At 44.0% G+C, this 19,018-nt stretch overlaps 1 protein-coding gene across 7 annotated transcripts in view; it reads left to right on the plus strand.

The window, feature by feature from the left end:
• The window catches only part of ATRX (ATRX chromatin remodeler), a 203,891-nt gene that overhangs the window by 63,927 nt on the left and 120,946 nt on the right, over positions 1-19,018 (plus strand). For all 7 annotated transcript variants that reach the window (XM_089781856.1, XM_006136187.5, XM_006136189.5 and 4 more), the window contains one exon: positions 16,692-16,801. In XM_089781856.1, the coding sequence (XP_089637982.1) occupies positions 16,692-16,801 (110 nt within the window). The remainder of the gene's footprint in view (positions 1-16,691; positions 16,802-19,018) is intronic.

Genomic DNA, 19,018 nt, shown 5'->3' on the forward strand with positions numbered 1-19,018 from the left:
TGGGTAAGCACATGATTTAAGGGATTTGGTCTCCTGCATATACAGGCAGTCCCCGAGTTACGCGGATCCGACGCAGTTACGAACGGGGATTTTCTTGCCCCGGAGGACTGGAGCGGCGGGACGCCTGGTCCCGCCGCCCGCCTCCTCCGGGGCGAGAAAAGCTGCTCCCCGTCTCCCTGGTCTGCTGGGGAAGCTAGCAGACCAGGGAGATGGGGAGCAAAGCGGCAGAGGACCCGGGGCTGGACCCGCGGCCGCTTCCAGATCAGCTGGAAGCGCCGCGGGTCCGGCCGGGTCCTCCGCGGCTTTGCTCGGCGTCTCCCTGATCTGGAAGCGCCGCGGTCTGGCCTGGGTCCTCCGCCGCTTTGCTCCGCGTCTCCCTGGTCTGCTGGGGGCGGGGGGGACACACAGCTAGTGCCCCCCCCCCCCCCAGCAGACCAGGGAGACGTGGAGCAAAGCCCGGGGCCTGTGGTAGAGCAGGTGGGGCGCTGCCGGTTGGTCCCGCAGCACCACTCCTTGGCGCTACTGGACCAACCTGGCAGCTGCTCTGCCCCAGACGTCCCCAAGTTAGCCGCTGCTGAAACTGACCAGCGGCTGACTACAGGAAGCCCGGGGCAGAGTTGCTCTGCCCCGGGCTTCCTGGAATCGGCTGCTGATCAGTTTCAGCAGCGGCTGAATCTGGATGCCAGTTCCGACTTACATACAGATTCAACTTAAGAACAAACCTACAGTCCCTATCTTGTACGTAACCCGGGGACTGCCTGTATATCAACTTCCTGGAACTTCGGACAGTACAGAGATCATGTTGTGCATTTTACCCATCTGTTTGTTTCCGTCCAGTTCTCATCATGTCAACCACCACCAGCGTCTGCTACATCTACAAACAAGGGGGTCACAAGGTCACCTGTGGTTTGTGTTGAAATGGTTCGTTTTCAGATTGAAACATTGCTAATAAGATCCTGTTGTTCATAACGTATTTTCCCAGAACTCAGACTGTAATTGTGGACCTTTGCATCAGGGAATTCATGATTGAACACGAATGGGAGTTCCATGACTCCTTATTTGCCTACACTTTTGACTTCTGGGGGTTACTGGCCTAGGACAACTCTGCCTCTCAAGCCAACACAAATGCATCCAGTACTGCTCTGCGGGGAGACTCATAGACTTTAAGGTCAGAAGGGACCATTATGATCATCTAATCTGACCCCCTGCACAGTGCAGGCCACAGAATCTCACCCACTCCTCCTAGAATAATCCTCTTACCTATATCTCAGATATTGAAGCCTTCAAATACTTTGAAGACCCCAAGATGCAGAGAATCCTCCAGCTGTGATCTGTACCCCATGCTACAGAGGAAGGCAAAAAACCTCCAGGGCCTCTCGCCTTCCTCTGTAGCAGACTCTGCACCCTTTCCCAAAGCAGTGCCCTAGCCTGCTGCTGGTTGGACCAAATAAAATAGGCCTTTTCTTCCCTTGCTGGTCCTGCCATGTGTCCTTCACAAAATCATATGGGAGAGAGTGACAGTTATTCTGATTGTCCCCATTATGGCCCCCCAATGCGGTTTCCCCTTCTCCACATCGTGTTCCCTGCTTCTTCTGTCATCTTTCCTGAAAGTTCTTATTCAACACTGCACAAGGCTACAGCCTCCTGATCTAGAGACTCTTTACCTCGGAGCTTGGTTTTTGGATGGGCATCTTTTCTAGTATGGGAATATTCATCAGCAGTACAAAGCATCCTTTTAGGTTGCAGAAGGGAGCCCACATCATACAGTGTCTTAAAAAACAAACAAACAAACCTAAAATGATATTAAATTAACGGCACACAGTTTTAATCCATTTAATATCTAATAGGTCAAAAAATGTAATAGTACATGAAGAATCATCAACAGGCAGGGGATTGGTTCTATTTAACATTTATCAGTAACCTGAAAGAAAACAGAATTTCTGAGAATGTTTGCAAATTACACAAAGATTTGGGTAGTACAATAATAACTCCTTGTCAGTGTCATCTTTATCTGGATTGCTTCCTAAAATGGTCTTACGTAAATATGTTTTTTCAGTTCAGGCCTATATAAAGTCACACATCTAGGAACAAAGAATGTAGATCATACTTATAGATTAAGGGACTCTAACCTAGGAAACCGTGATTGTGAAAAGATTTGAGAGTCGTGGTGGATAATCAACTAAATGTATGCTCCCAGTGTAACACTGTAACCAAAAAGGCTAATGTGCTCCTTGGATGCATATTAAAAGGAATATCCAGGAGTAAAAAGGTTACTTTACATGTATGTCTAGATTTGGTGAAATAGTTCTTGAAATACTGTGTCTATTTTTGGTCTCCACAATTCAAGAAAGATGTTGAACCATCTTCAGTTTTTCAGAGGAGAGTCATGAAGAATGACTAAAGGAACTGTGCTTTCAGTGGTGAACTGGGACTAGATCGCAATCTGTAAGTACTTATGTATGGAAGAGACTTTTAATACTAGAGTGATCTTGCTTCTAGCAGACAAAGATATATCAATATCCAGTGGCTGGAAGTTGAAGCGAAATAAATTGTCTCAAAATATAGTTGACCTTTTAACTGCGATGATAATTAACTGTCGAAACAGTTTGCTAAGGGTTGTGATCAGTTTTATCATGGAAATGTTTTAGGAAGAGTTACAGTCTTGATTTAAAATGTGGTTTAGTTGAAATAAGAATTAATTTAGTGAAGTCCTGTGGAGCTGTGTTATGCAAGATTTCAGAATAGGTCATCACAAATGTCCCTTCTGGCTTTGGCATCTGTGAAGCTTTCCATGGCTTGGGTCTGCTTTCCTTCACCAGAGCAAACATTGATTATATTAAGTTGTTTGTGTTTTAACCTGGCAAAAATTTATATTTATTGATCTTATCTTGTTCAAGGGCAGCTAAGGACCATCATTGAGGTTTGCATTGATGTATTGTGGGTGAAAGGACTCACATGCTTTCTCCCGATTTCATTTAGTTTCCGAACATCCTAGTAAAGATAAGACTGGACATCTAAGTTATTACATATAAAAATGTTTAGTTAACAGATTGCCTGTTAATTTGATCTAATAAGAAATTCTTCCATCTCCTAGCAAGTTATGAGCCAGGAAAAAATATTACTTCAGGCAAAAGTACAGCGTAAGGGGGATTAGCCATAAACACCACCTCCATCCTAACATCAGTTTCTGATGTTGTGTCTATCAGAAAAATGTTCAGCTTTTGCCTAGAAGTTCAAAAAGAGTTTTTCATCAATTTAATGATGCTCCATTATTCAGTTTTGAACTCAGTAGAGGTCAAAATGTTGATACTTAAGCTAAAGTTAAGCTCCTAAATTCTTCTAGGTATTTATATAGAAGTGACCTGAGTTTAAGTTCTTGAGTGCCTCCACTTTCCATTGGAAAAAAAAAATCTCCTTTGTGTTCAGTTCACAACGTATTAGTCTTTTGAGTCTAGAGCTAGATTAAAAGGTTTGTTTAGTAGAGAGGATTGCTTCTGTCCTTGTTAAAATAATTCCTGAGGGAATTGTGTGCCAAAAAATTAAAAATTCTGCACATTTTAAAATTCAGCAGAATGGCTTTGTTCTTTGTCAAATAGCACAATATGAGCATAGTTGTTACAATTATTATGGTAATTGAATTGAAAATACCTGTCTGCAAGTATGTTTGTACCAATACAGAGTATAAAAAAATTGAGGAAATTTGTTGACAAATAGATTTCTTACTGGGCATATTAATACAGAACTTTGAGTAAAAATTCATTTGAAATAGAATACAGACATATTTATTGCACTCAGAAACTGTGCAGAGGCTTTAGAGACTGAGTGGGAAACAGAGGAGCTGAGGAAGAGGGAAGGGGTCTGGGAGTGAACCTTAAGGATTGTTGGATGTGAGCAGGAGGAATATGGGATTGTTAGGGAGCCTCCTCAGTGCATATTCTGGCTGACTGCCAGCCCCTCTCATTCAGTCAAGCATATCTACTCTTGTCCCTATATGTCACTCTACCCTCTTGTACCCATATGGCCCTGCACCTGCACTCAGCCACCTCCCTCCTATGTGGTCCTTCACCGTCCCTGTCCCCATGTATCTTTGCAACCCCACTCTACCCCTTTCTCCCTCTATGCTCATGTGTCCCTACACCTTCACTTATCTATCTCCTTCCCCATCCTCAGCGTCCTTGTACCCTCACTCCCATTCAAACCCCATCTCAGTCTTCCTCTCATTAGCTTTTATGAATCCATCTATGACTCCCTGCTCATCAGACCTATGTGCCTTATGCTGTCTATTCCCCACATACATGTCTCCTGACTTGGTCTCAAAGATTGTGCTATGAGGAACAGAGCCTCTTCTTTTCCCTATGTGCAGCTGGGGCTGCTCCTACCTGGAAGCAACTGTTGTCCTTGTGCCACGTCAGCTCCTGGTGGACAAAAGATGTAACTGTAGCACATCCCCAGCAGAATTTTTTGTTGATGTTGTTTTCGTTTTGCAACAGTGTCACTCTGTTGACTCATGTTTAACTTGTAGTCCATTATGATTCCTAAATCCCTTTCAGCAGTACTCCTTCCTAGACAATCACTTTCCATTCTGTATGTGTGAAACAGAAACTGATTCCTACCTTGTGGGTTTGCAGCAGTAATGCATTTGGAGAATTCAATTTTGGGGACAGTAATCTTCTATTGTCCATTTTATAGAGTGTATTTATATAGATGCAGAATTTGGTGGTAGCTGCTTCTATAAACATATCTGCTACATGCCAGGGGTGAGTGGAAGTGGAAAGAATAATTTTGCAGCAACTCTGGTTTTTCATGCATCTTTCTGGAAATTCCATATTGCTTCATGTAGGAACTCCCTCTTAATTTTGATTCTGAAAGACATTAATTTTCTCTCATAATTGTTAAGCTTTTATAAACTAAGGAGATGCATGGGTTTAACTAAAGATGTGATGATACTAAATTGTCACACTGTCAGCCGACGGTCAGGGCAGTGTGTGTGGGTGTGTCTCCTAAGTCTTTAGCTGCTAAGACACGAAGTCTCGTCGCAGCGGGCAGCCCAGGAGGCTGAAAGGAGCCCTGAGAGTTTAACGTCCGTGACTTTACTGCTAGGACCGAGGTCCCATCGCAGAGGGTAGCCAAGCAGGCTAACAGACACCCCAGTGTGTAGGAAGAGCTTATTACACTTCAGATTTTAGCTGCTAGAACGGGTGGGGGAGGGGAGGGGGGGAGTTCCTTCACAGCGGGCAGCTCAGGAAAGGCTGAGAAGTGCCCCAGTGGACCCTGTCTCCTGGGAGTGACACTGATCCAAATGCCCAAGCTCTTCCTATAACTGTCCCTTTAGACCGGCTGAAGTTCTTTTAAATTGTGCTTGGTTCTGTTACAGCAACTGAAGGAGTCAGGTCAAAGCTTAAACAGTTACAGGTTTATGAGGAAGCTTATAAATCATATGGTTGCAATGGCTATTGTTCTATTTCTTATCTGCTAGCAAAATATAGATCTTAAAAATGGTTACAAAGAAGATAAATATAGAAAAATAGAAATAATGGTACCAAGTAACAGCTTACTCTTTCTATGTGTACACTTAAGACAGAGGACCACATCCAGGTACAATTTTTACCCCCTTCTGTGCCTCTCGACTCCAGCATTCAGGCCAGGGCCGGTCCCTCAATTCCTAGGAAAGACGAAAATACGAGGTGGGCGTCCCCATAGAACCTCGGGAGGTCAAACACCTAACCCGACCAGCAGGTAGAGGGTAGAATGACACTCAAAGAGAGTGTGCTGCTGTACCACCTTTATACTCATGGGGTCACGTATTTCTCTTTCTTATCTGTCATGCCAAATGGGGCTGGTCTGTCTTTTGTGAGACCAGTTCTTACAAGGGAGTTGTGAACTTAATTTACACTTGTAAGAGAGATAACTAAATTGGAATTACTGGGGATTCTTTTCTCAGTGGGAAATTCCTCTCCCAGGGACTGTGTGTGTGTGTTCGAATCAACATGGGTGCCAGCCGGGGCAGTTCTCTCAGCCTCGAAGCCAGCTTATTGACTTAATCGCTCTCCACATATCTGTTTTTTCAGCTTCTCAGGATCAGATGAGCCAGCATAGACTATGCTGATTTTACTGCTCCTTCTCTGCCCTGTATGCTTCAGAGAGGCAAATAAGATGGATGATATGGGGGGTTGGTCTGTCTGGCTACACACACCATCAGTTAAATGGTGCAATTTTATATATAGACAAGGCCTTTGTATTATTGTCTTTGGGGGTAGTTCCTCCTGTTTTTTTCCATTCTCTGCTGAATAGTGAGTGATCACTTTGTGTAGATAAATAACATAGTTATAAGTGCAATGTTATGTAAAATGTTACATAGTAAATAGCATTTATTGCTTTGTGGAAATTTAATGCTATTTTTTCTAACATCTATTTAAGTGAATGTCGTACTTGTGAAAACTGCCATTTTGGTACCCTTGCGAATGAAAACCTACTGTCTGTCCATGAGACAAACACAGCACAGTCTGTAGCAGTGCAGATTTTCCGATTCTGGTAGGGTAGTATGTGTCCACCTTGCTTTGGAGGGATCCTATGTGCATTAGCCTTTTAACCTCTGGATCCATGGTCTCCAACTATTATAACCACAAGATCACTTTTTCAATTTACGTGCAGTGACCCTTGCCCCACTTCCTTCCTGCCCCTTCCTTGAGGCTCTGTCCCTGTCCCACCCCTTTTCTGAGGCCTCACCCTGCTCACTCCATGCCCTTTCTCTCTCATCCTCATTCACTTTCACGAGGCTGGGGTAGGGGTTGGGGTGCAGGCTCTGGTCTTGGGCCACGGAGTTTGGAGTGTGGGAGGGGGATCTGGGCGTAGCCCAGAGCGGGGGATTGGAGTCCAGGAGGAGTTTCAGGGTGCAAGCTCTGGGAGTTTTGGTGCAGGGGAACTAGTGTCTGGGGCAGGAGGTGGCTCAGGGCTGGGACAGGGTTTAGGAAGCAGGCTCTGGCTAGGCACTGTTTAACTGAAATGGCTTCCGGATGATGGAGCAGTGGAGTCAAGGCAGGCTTACTCCTGACCTGGCTCTGCATCACTCCTGAAAGCAGCTGGTATATACAGCAATGGGTCCATTGTGCTATGTACTGACCCATATCTACAGACACCGAGCCCACAGCTTCTGCTGGGCACAGTTCCCCGTTATTGATCAATGGGAGCTGTAGGAATAGTGTCTGCAGGCAAGGACAGCATGTGGAGACCCCATACTCTGCCTTTCTCAGGGGCTGCAGGGACATGCCCCGCACTTCCAGGAGCAGAAATTTCCATAGGAATAATGACTCCAGCCATGACAGGTTAGGCATTTTAGAACTCACTACTCAAAGAATTAAATTTAAGCATGAGAGAGAAATTAAAATTACGAAATGCACAGACCAGTAAAAAACCAAAAATAACACACTTTGCAAGTAGTAAAAGAAACAACAACCCCTCATGTATGTTTTGGGTTGGGAGATGAGTGAAGGATATTTTATGTTTCTGAGAACGACAGAAGCACACACAGTGTGTGAGTAACAGAGATTTGCATTGCCAAACTTCCTCCATCCCCTTCTCTCTGTGGAGATAGGGTATAGAAGTGGGGGGTGGAGGGACACCCCGACATCAGTGCCTCCTCCACTCTCACACCCTGTTCAGCAATCAGGAGGCTTCCGGGGGGCAGCTCTAAGGCAGCGGGAAGGAGCAGCATGACAGTCGGTGGAGGGGCAAGTGAAGTGCCATCGCTTGATAGCTCCCTGGACAAATGAGTCAGGATCACCTGTCAGAGGCTCCAAGATCCACTGTTCTATCCTGATTTACTGGTTGATGACTACTGCTCTAGATAGTGCCCATTGTGTCTTTGGGCTGTCTCCTAAAAAGGACAGTTTTGGTAATATTTTGTGTTATAATTCCACTATGTAGTGGGCAGAGATAAACAACTCATCTCACATTATATACCAGCCGCTCATTTGTTGGTAATGACTTTTGACAACTATTGTCTTGGGCTACATGTTGTGACAGGCTCTGTATTCCATTACTGATTGCCCTGAAGCTTCTAGTTCTTCTATTCCTCCTTTCTCTCAAAATACAAGTTTTTGTTAAACTTTATATTCTTGAGACTTTTTCTGCCTGCAGACATGCAGATAAGATATGACCTTTTTAAATTGAAATATTTTTATTGGTAGTGATATAAACCATTTCAACAAGAACACAGACCTTGTAACCTTTATTTAAAGAATAGTGTAACTTTGTAGTATAGATTGAATGAAAACAAATGCAGGTACTGCTGATAATTATGAAAGTACAAGAAGGATAATAACAAATGTATAAAATCACTGACCAGATATACTAATGAAAATATTCTTCTCTGATTCCTATCTTGTCATGGTCATCTACACTATTCTACAGTATTGTAATAGGCTGTATCCGGCTCCCACCTTAGTATAGGATATGACGATTTACCTTCTCAGCAAGAGAATATTAAATATATACTTCATACCTGGCTTTGGCAACAAAGGATATCTAGATGAAATTCAGAATTTTAATTACAGTTTTCAAAGAGGTGCATCTCCATCAAGAACTGCCTTCCACACTCTGATCTGCCACAGAGTTTGTGTTCATATCAATCTAGTGAATCAAGCTAAAGGTCCTAAAGGATGAGGCTTGAGTGCATGGAGTTCCTTTATAACATGATGTCAACTGTGAAATTTTGCTGCCAGAAATGTTTGGGTTCAAACCAGTATTATAAAAGGTGTTATAAAACTACAGGGTTTTTTTCTTTTCTGATTTTGTCCTTTATAAGAACAAGTTTAGACACTATAGAAGGGATAAAATCTTCAAAATGTTTGAGATGTTAAAGAAATGGTGCAACTGGCCTGTATTCCTTTTATGGATGTGGTCTTGAATAGTGTTTAAAAAGTGAAAATATCAGCCAAATGTTCCTAGTCCTCTTCCTGGTAAGCTGAATTGTCAATTAAGAAATCTTGCAATCTTGTGAAAATTAAGGATAATATACTGATTCTGATTCAAATCTAATTTGCAGTTCCACATGGTAAAACACCATACATCTTTGTCACTAGACTAGTACTTGGGAAAAAATGGGCTTGAGCAAGTCAAACTTGTATATCCTGTTGTGTGGTGTTGAGGACTTACGTACCAGCATAGATAAATACATACATAATTTATTTTTCATCAGTCACAAAAATGTGTTTCTTGTTAGCCAAAGAAATGAAAAGCCAAGAGTATACAAGAGGGGCCAAAAAACTGATTTGCTGTATTTATTCTACAAAGCCTATCCTAAGCCTGAATATGGGTCAGAGTTGGTTGAAATGCCCTTTCCATTTCATATCAAGTACTTTGTTCTAAAAATCCTAGAATATTCTTCTTTGGGTAATGTTCCTATGAGTGCTCCATGCAAGGTGTAGGGATGTCCTGGAGCCATGGAGCAGAGCTTTTTCAAGCAGCGTCTGCGAGCCGTGTTTGTGTGGGGAGCTTTGAGCTGTGCTCAGCTTGGTGCTTCGTGCACGGGGTCACTCCCCCCTTCAGTTCCTCTTATACCTTCCTTGGTCATGGAAGGAGCTCTTCGTTTTCCTCAGCTTCTCCTGAGGGAGAGTGAGAAACCCTCCCATTTCGCTTTCTCTATCTATTTGCTAAGTTTTGCTTCCTCCTGTTTTAAAACAAAAACAAAATTCTGTCAGCCTATCGCGGACTCCCCGCTTTGGCAGGTGCTTGTCTGCAGGCAGCTGCTAACCCAGCCACTCCCTTCCTTTAAAAAAAAAATAAAATAAAATAAAAAAGAGAGAGAAGAAAAGCAGAAAAACATTTTTTAACAACATAGCTTTAATGGCAGTAACGGTCACAGGGGCAACCCCCAATAGAACGCTCATTATGACCCTGACAGACAGAACAATACCGGGTTCATCTGGCTTAAGAAATGCCACTTGTGCCAGGAGCCGATGCTGGTCTCGGATAAACATGCGGACTGTATCTTCTAAGTGCATGTACCCCAGAAATGCGAGCTCTGCCATTCTCTCAGAGAGCAAGAAAAGACAGGGAGCTTTGCCTCCGCATGATTATATTTGACAAGGTGATGCAGCCTGAATGCTCCCAAGCCTCTTTACCAGCAGCAGAGTCAGCAAGAAAGAGAGCTGCCTCACCATGACCGCACAGATGGGCTGAAAAGGGACCATCCCTGTCTAAGTCCCTGCTCCCTACACTAGCCTTCTGAGTGCCTAGAGGGGACAAGATGAGCATCCCTGGCACTGGGGAATCAATTGCTTGGACCAGCACTGTGCTCTCCAAGTCGCGCTCAGCCTCGGTGCCGAAAAAATCAGCCTCAACACCAGAGAGCTCCTCCTGGCACTCATGATCAGACGCGGCACCGACACCTATGCTGCAGACAGTTAAAAAGCCCTCGCATAAGGAATGGGCTTTAGATGCGAAACTATCACTCCCCCCATGGAGGCTCCAGCTCAGTCTCAACATGATGCAGGCGCAGATTGAATATGACAGCTTTCACCCCTGTGCTCCAGAGGAGCTTCCCCAATGCTGCCCTCCTCAAGACTCTTTCCATGTTATCCCAGATTTCCTGAACCGTCAGAACAGGATGCTTTTAATTGGAGGGACCAATAGTGTTTTTTCCTCACAGAACTCGTCTGCTACTACATTTTGCCATCCTTACTACTACCATAATAAGCCACCATATCCTCCTTGGTACTCGAAGTGGCTGTACCCTCCACCCCACTACCCACCCCATTGGGTGTTGCGGGACCACTGGGGTGTATGGAAAAGATGCCTCATCCTCTACCTCGAGAAGGAGACTGCCTCCACCCATCCCGTCTCGCACTGTGCCAGTCACTGCAGACTCCGACGAAGAGGAGGAAGGTCAACTCTCTGACGAACATACTGAGTTATGCCAAGTGGATTTGCCCCCGACCATGCTCCTTCACATCTTGAAGAGGCGGTGATACCGAACGATACTCACCCGTTGGATGACATAAAAATTTCAGGAGTTGTTTAAGTGGGTGGCAACAACACAAGAGATCCACCTCTAGAAAGTGGAGGATAAACAGCACCAACCTATGAAAAATATCCACCCCTCTTCACAGGGAAGAATTGCACTCCTAATTGAGGCAATAATGGAGCTCTCAGGCTACGTCTTAACTACACTACTCTGTCGGCAGAGGGATGTAAATTAGACGTTTCGAAAGCGCAAATGAAGTGAGGATATAAATATCCCGAGCTTCATTTGCACAATTGCGTCATGGTGCTGTTTTGAACAAGTGCCATATCAAAACTGAAACCACGGTTTAGATACCTTTTTTTCGACAACAGGGTGCTTTTTCAAAAGACCCTATACTCCTCGTTTTTTGATGGAACATCTCCCTGAATACAAAAGTTCCATTCTTAGGTCAGTCATACATGAGGGTCATTTGATTGCTTGTACAGCACTCCTTTCTGCAGTAGATGTAGCCAACAAGTCAGCCAGGGCAACTGCTACAGCCATGGTGATGAGAAGAGCCTCTTGGCTTTTATCAGCCGGGGTACCCAAAGAATTCCAATTCAAGGTTGAAGACTTCCCCTTTTATAAGATCAAGATTTTTGCAGCTACCATGGACAAAGTCTTACACAGTAGCAAGGACTCCTGCACTACCCTCCATACGCTTGGCATGTATACCCGCCATACCGTCAAAGGCATTATATCCCATACAACAAAAATAGGGACAGCCACTACAACCATGTCCAGCAAAGACAGTATGACTACAGTCACGTTAGACAACTCCCTCAGAGGAGACACCCATCTCCAACCCGCTCCTTGGGCTCCCAGGCAACAGAACAGCAGGTTTGAGGATTTGGTCGGGGGCCTGCCCGACCTCCCACTTCTACCTCTGCCAACAAACCAGTACCATCTCTTCACCAACAGACTCTATCCCTTTTACCATCAGTGGGATGTCATAACTTCAGATCAATGGGTCTTGGAGATCATCTGCATAGGATACACCATTCCCTTTACATCGCTTCCCCCTGCCCATCCCCCTTCCTCGTCCCTCTTCAGGAACCCCTCTCACGAGATGCTTCTCAGACAGGAAATCTGAGAAATAGAGAGGGTCCCCCAACCCTTTTGTGGGAGAGGATTCTATTCCAAATACTTCCTGACAAAAGCACACAGGTGGATGAAGACCCATACTAGATCTAAGCAAACTGAAAAAATATCAGCGGAAACAACGCTTCAGAATGGTGACACTGACATCAATTATACCAGATTTGGACAAAGGGGACTGGTTCGCAGCCCTTGACTTTCTGGATGCATACTTTCACATCGCCATACACCTATCACACAGACAGTACCTTCGATTTACTGCGGGAGACGACCACTACCAATACAGAGTCCTCCCCTTGGCCTATCACCAGCCCCCATGGTCTTGTCAAAGGTCCTGGCCATAGTCACAGCCTATCTGCGTCAACATGGCATCGTCATCATCTCATAATTAGACGACTGTCTTATAAAAGTCTTATAAAAGGCCGATATCAGGGCTGCTGCTGACATGATCTCTAACACCATTCAACTGTCTGGGCCTCCTAATAAATGAGCAAAAATTGATCCTGCTACCCACACAGGGAATAGAGTTAATTGGGACCCACCTCCATTTGTTGACAGCCAGAGCTTATCTCCCGCTTCATCAGTTTTTGGCACTATGCAATCTCGTGACGATATTACTAGCCACTCCTACCACTACGGTTCTTACCTGCCTCCAAATAATGGGTCACATGTCTGCTACTGCCTACGTCATGCAATATGCTCACTTCAGAGCCCTACAACACTGGATAGTGTCAGTTTACAGGCCTGGCCCTCCCTCCCCCCGAACAAACAGGTCATGCTCCCAGAGAAGGTGCTGGACTCATTTATATGGTGGACAATTCCCACCAACCTTCTAACAGGCGTCCCCTTCAACCAGCCTGAACCATCCAAGCAGATCATCACAGACGCCTCCCTTGTACATCCCAGCTCATATATCCTTCAACACGCTGTATAGGGCAGGGGGTCAACACACAACTCCTCACTACATATCAACCTTCTTGAGCTCAAGGCACTGATGAATACGTGCAATCATTTCCTTCCCCTCATTGCTGACCAGACTGTTCACATACTTACCGACAACATGACAACCATGTTTTACATAGACTTGGAGGAGCGCACTCCCTGTCACTGTGTGCCAGAGCGATCTGCCTTTGGAATTGGTGCATCTATCATGGTATCATCCTGAAGGCCTCATAGTTACCTGAAATAAACAATGTTTGGGCGGATGCCTTGAGCTGCAATTTCAGTTCTGACCACGAATGGGAATTACACCCTGCCATACTCATCTCCATTTTTTACTGCTTGGGAGTCCCAACTATAGGCCTCTTCATGTCTCCCAACAATACCAAGTGTCCTCGGTTTTGCTCGAGAGCTGGTCTAGGCAAGGGATCTCAGGGCAATGCTTTCCTCATCTGTTGGAATGAGCCACTGCACTATGCCTTCCTGCCTATTCCATTCATACCCAAAGTTCTACACAAAATCCAGATGGACAAAGCTCTAGTCATACTATCATCACCATCATGGGCCAGACAGACCTGGTTCCCATTTCTGCACCCAGTGTCTGTGGTCATGCCATATCCTCTCCCATCCTGTCATGACATCTATCTCACAACAGAGGCAGATTATTCCACCTCCAACCACAGACACTTCACGTGTGGCTCCTCTCTGGTTCCAGAGAATGGAATTCCTATGTTCAGATCATGTAAAAGCAATCCTCCTACAGAGCAGAAGGCCATCCACCAGAGCTACCTACATACAAAAATGGAAAAGATTTTCAGCCTGGTGTCACTTGTCCCACGTGGATCCTTGCACCGCACTGCTCCTTCAGATTCACAAGTATCTACATTATCTTAAAACCGGGGGTCTATCAGGTCCCTCTGTGAAGGTACACGTTACAGCGACATCAGGTCTTCATGAACGCATAGATGGCTCATCTATTTGCACACCCCACAATGAGAAGATTTCTGAAGGGTCTCCAAAACCTTTTTTTGTCCTTTCCTCCTACATGGGATCTAAATCTTGTCTTAGACTGTCTCATGAGACCTCCTTTCGAAATCTTGACCCACTTGCCCACTTCAGTTTTTACTAATGAAGGTGCTATTCCTTACAGCCATCACTTCCGCAGGGAGGGTTGATGAAATAGGGGCTGTCCTGGTAGATGTCGTATACAGTCTTCACTAAGGACAAAGTTACGTTATGCCCACACCCAACATTTTTACCCAAAATGTTCACGTCCTTCCACATCAACAAACCTATAGTGCTACCAGCATTCTTTCCAAAACCTCATGCATCCGATCACAGGGATGCCATGTTCCACACACTTGACATACGATGAGCTATTGACCTTCTATATAGACAGAAGATGGTCATTCCATAAATCTTCACGCTCGTACAGTGGATATGAACCACACGCAAAGGGCACGCCTATCTCAATGCAATGTATTTCCAAATGGGTCTCATCCTGCATACTACGTTGCTATGCCCTCGGCAACAAGCCCTTGCAAACTCATTTGAAGGACGAAGGGGACTTTGAAGGGAGGTTTCAAAGAGGCAGTTCTCAGTAGTGACAGATGGCAGAACAAGGAGCAGTGGTCTCAAGTTGTGGTGGGAGAGGTCCAGGTTGGATATTAGGAAAAACTATTTCACTAGGAGGGTGGTGAAGCACTGGAATGGGTTACCTAGAGAAGTAGTGGAGTCTAAGTAGTGGAGTCTCCATCCCTAGAGATGTTTAAGTCTCGGCTTGACAAAGCCTTGGCTGGGTTGATTTAGTTGGAATTGGTCCTGCCTAGAGCAGGGGGCTGGACTTGATGACCTTCTGAGGTCTCTTCCAGTTCTATGATTCTATGGAAGGCACACACTGCTTGTGCAGCTCCAACCTCCATGGGCTTCCTTACCAACATACCACTTAAAGGCTTCTACAGGGCAGCCACCTGGTTCTCAGACCATACTTTCTCTAGGCATTACGCCATTATGCCACAATTGGCTGCTGATTCAGCACTGACTGTGGTGGTGTTATCTGCAGTCTCTCAGCAGTGACTCTGATTCCCACCATCCTGTTGGATACTGCTTGCTAGTCCCCTTCTGTGGAGCACCCATGGGGAAATCACCTGAAGAAGAAAAGGGAGTTACTCACCTCATGAAGTAACGAGTGTACTTGGAGGTGTATGTCCCCGTGGGTGCTCCATGACCCTCTCTACCCTTTATTCGGAGTCCTAATTACTTGAATGGAGAAGAGGAACTTGCAGTCACTGCTTAGAAAAAGCTCCTCTCCATGGCTCCGGGACATCCCTACACCTTGCGTGGAGCTCCCACTGGGACATACACCTCGAAGAACAGTAGTTACTGTACGAGGTGAGTAAATCTCTTTTCTCAAGTCAGTTAATCCTCTTTGTACCCAGCAGCTGAATATTTCTGGCTCTGAATGAGGGATTTGTTATTTTCCTCTTGCTTTGTAAAGTTTATTTCTCTTTACTTAAGCCTAATAGGTTCTCAGTCCTTTTAAGTATCTGTTTTCATTTTCAAAATCTCTGAATCTTTGCTAATGGTTTGTATGTCACTTTGGAAAAGTTCAGTAGGTTCCTGAACTCTTTTTGGTATTTGCTTGATTCTATGTGTATTTTAAAGGCTTTGAACAAAGTCTCATTCTTGGAATTACAGCCTCCTGAGCTGATGATGCAGGCATACTGCAGTTGAGATAAAGCACCTGGCAGCCTTCTCCTTCTTTACTGTTTGATACCAGCTTAAAACAGTGACTGTGAGGTTTCTCAGGTGGCTTCCCATTTTTCATGGTAGTGTTACTGCTTTTAAGTAAGAATAAAAAATGTCAAATTCAACAGTTTGTTCTAAAAGACCCCACTGCAGGTGGAAGTCCTACCACAGTAAACAGGATTAAACCAACTGGAAAACTGGAGCAGTTGCTACTCCCAGTGTAGGAGTATTTTGTCAAACTATCATTTTAAATACAGACAATGTTTGAAGGTGACGAGATAATGTGGACTTCCAGAACAGTGTTTTGACCAGAATGGTCTGGAGATCTTGTACAATTGCTTCAAAGAATTGTCTTAATCTATTTTGAGACTACATAATGCAAGAGTTTCAGATGACATCAAAAAGGATTCTTATGTTTTTAACTTGTTTCATAGACTTGTTTTTCTTATTTCTCATTCAAAAATTAATTAAAAAATTGGAAAGAAATATAGTTAAAATGTTTATTTATGAACTGCAGTAGTATTTTATGAAGAATAACTGAAAGTTGTGGGATTTTAATGTACAATGTAGAACCATGATTAAATGTGTTTTTATTGGCAAGTCAGATATGCCCTCATAAAATAACAGTTTAATCCACATGCATAATGTCACAAAGGAAGGTTTTCTTTCCCCTGGGTGAATTTTATCCAGAAAGTAGATAGTGACCAACTACCTTTTAATTAGCCTTTAAAAGACATCAGTGAAATAGAAGGCTTCCTTTAAAGATGCGTGGTATAGCTTTGGAGTGGGTTTTCAGATAAACAAAAATTTGACAAACTAAAATGTTTTAAGAAGGAAACATATTCGTTGTTTACACGTTTCTTTAAAAAAAAAAACCTAATATGTGGTTTATAATCCTCTATAGAGGAAGGACTGCATGGAATTGTAAGCTGTACAGCCTGTGGGCAACAGGTGAACCATTTTCAAAAGGATTCAATCTATAGACATCCTACACTGAAAGTCCTTATCTGTAAGGTATGTAATAAACAGTGTATGGTATTAAAAGACCTCTGTCACCCCTTGTGTTTTGTGTAGATTGTTTTCTCTTATTAACCTGTTAAACTTTACAAACTGATATCAGAAAAAGAAAAAAAAATTACAATGTGAAGTTTACTTGTATAAAGCTTATATATCACATCTTTAATTTATTGTGGTTTCTTTGGAATTTATTTTAAAAAAAATTAATGAATTTGGACTATATCATAAAACTACTGTAATTTTGGTGTTTATGGTTTTATTATTATTTATTTTATTTAAATATGTGTATCCCACCTTTCTATTTAAAATATTCAAGGCGGCTTACAAGAACAGACAAACAAACAAAATACAAATATATATATAAAAATTTAAAATATGAGAATTTAAAATATGAGACTTCAGAGGGACATAACGAGCTTAAAAACATATAGAGAGGAGGGACACACACATACAGACTCAAACATTAATAAAAGCACAAGTAAAAAGGGTGGCTTTAGCCTGACGCCGGAACAACGCTAGCGTTGGCACCATGCGTATATCCCGAGGAAGAGAATTCCACAGCCTGGGAGCAAAAGCTGAGAATGCCCTGTTCTGTGTAGATGTTAATCTTATCTTCACAAGTGGAGGAACACGAAGCAAAGCCTCCCCAGCTGACCTCAATCCCTGGACAGGTTCGTATGGGAGAAGACGGTCCTTCAGATACACTGGATCCAACTCATTTAAGGCTTTATAGGTCATAACTAAAACCTTAAATTGTGCCCGGAAATATACAGTGCAGCTGCTGAAGCACTGGCATAATGTGCTCCGTATAACTAGTGTTGTTTAAACCTCGAGCAGCCGCATTCTGGACCAGTTGAAGTTTCCAAAGGCTCTTTAGAGACAGCCCTACATAAAGTGCACTACAGTAATCCAGTCAGGATGTAACAAGAGCATGGATCACTGTGACCAAGTCATGTTTGTTCAGTAAGGGTCACAGCTGGCAGATTAAACGAAGTTGCCCGAAGGCGCTCCTGGCCACCGAAGAAATCTGATTTTCCAATGTTAAGAAAGGTTCCAGGAGGACTCCCAAGCTGCGTACCTGTTCTTTCAGGGGGAGAGTAACCCTGTCTAGAACAGGTGCCATGCCACATTCACGCACAGATGGCCTCCTGATCCACCGGACCTCAGTCTTATCTGGGTTCAACTTCAGCTTATTTGACTTCATCCAAACCATCACTACCTCCAGACACCGATTTATATCAGTCATTGCCACACCTGGTTCTAATGTCACAGGAAAATAGAGCTGGTTGTCATTTGCATATTGATGGCACCGTCCTCCAAAACTCCTTATGAGCTCTCCCAGCAGCTTTATGTAGATATTAAACAGCATAGGGGACAAGATGGAACCTTGCGGGATCCCATAGCACAATCACCACATGGTCGAATAGCAGCCCCCTAGCTCCACCTTCTGAAAGCATCCTGACAAGTAGGACCGGAACCATTGCAAAACAGTGCCTCCAATACCCAACTCTGCTGAGCGTCTCAGAAGGATATCATGGTCAATGGTATCAAAAGCTGCTGAGAGGTCTAGGAGAATCAACAGGGATGCACTCCCCTTGTCTATCTCCTGGCGTAAATTGTCTACCAGGGCGACCAAGGCTGTTTCAGTTCCAAAACCAGGCCTAAAGCCAGACTGAAATGGATCTAAGTAGTCTGTTTCTTTCAAGAAAGCTTGGAGTTGCAACGCCACTGCCCTCTCGAGTACCTTGCCCAAAAAGGGAATATTAGCAATTGGGCGATAGTTATTTGTCATGTGGTCCAGGGAGATCTTCTTGAGTAGTGGTTTTATCACTGCCTCTTTCAAGGCAGCAGGAACCATACCAGATATAAAAGATGCATTAATAATCCCCAAGACCCAGGCAGTTATCCCTCCCTGGCTAGATTTAATAAGCCATGAAGGGCAGGGTTCAAGTGAGCACGTGGTTGGTTGCACTCCTCCAAGCACCCTGTCCACATCCTCAGTCTGCAATAGCTGAAACTGATCCAGAGAAAAAAGACTGGGTGGTGCACTCAACACATTCTGTGCCCCACTTACACAGCAGCCAGAGTCTAAATCCAACCGGATGTGGGCGATCTTATTAGCAAAATGCTTTGCAAACAGATTGTAGCCAGGGGCCAAAGGCTCCTCTATTTCGTCATGAGTGCGAGACTGCAACAGGCCCTGCACTACTCGAA

The sequence above is a fragment of the Pelodiscus sinensis genome, chromosome 13 (genome assembly GCF_052426305.1).
Source record: "Pelodiscus sinensis isolate ZL-2025 chromosome 13, ASM5242630v1, whole genome shotgun sequence".
NCBI lineage: Eukaryota > Metazoa > Chordata > Testudines > Trionychidae > Pelodiscus > Pelodiscus sinensis.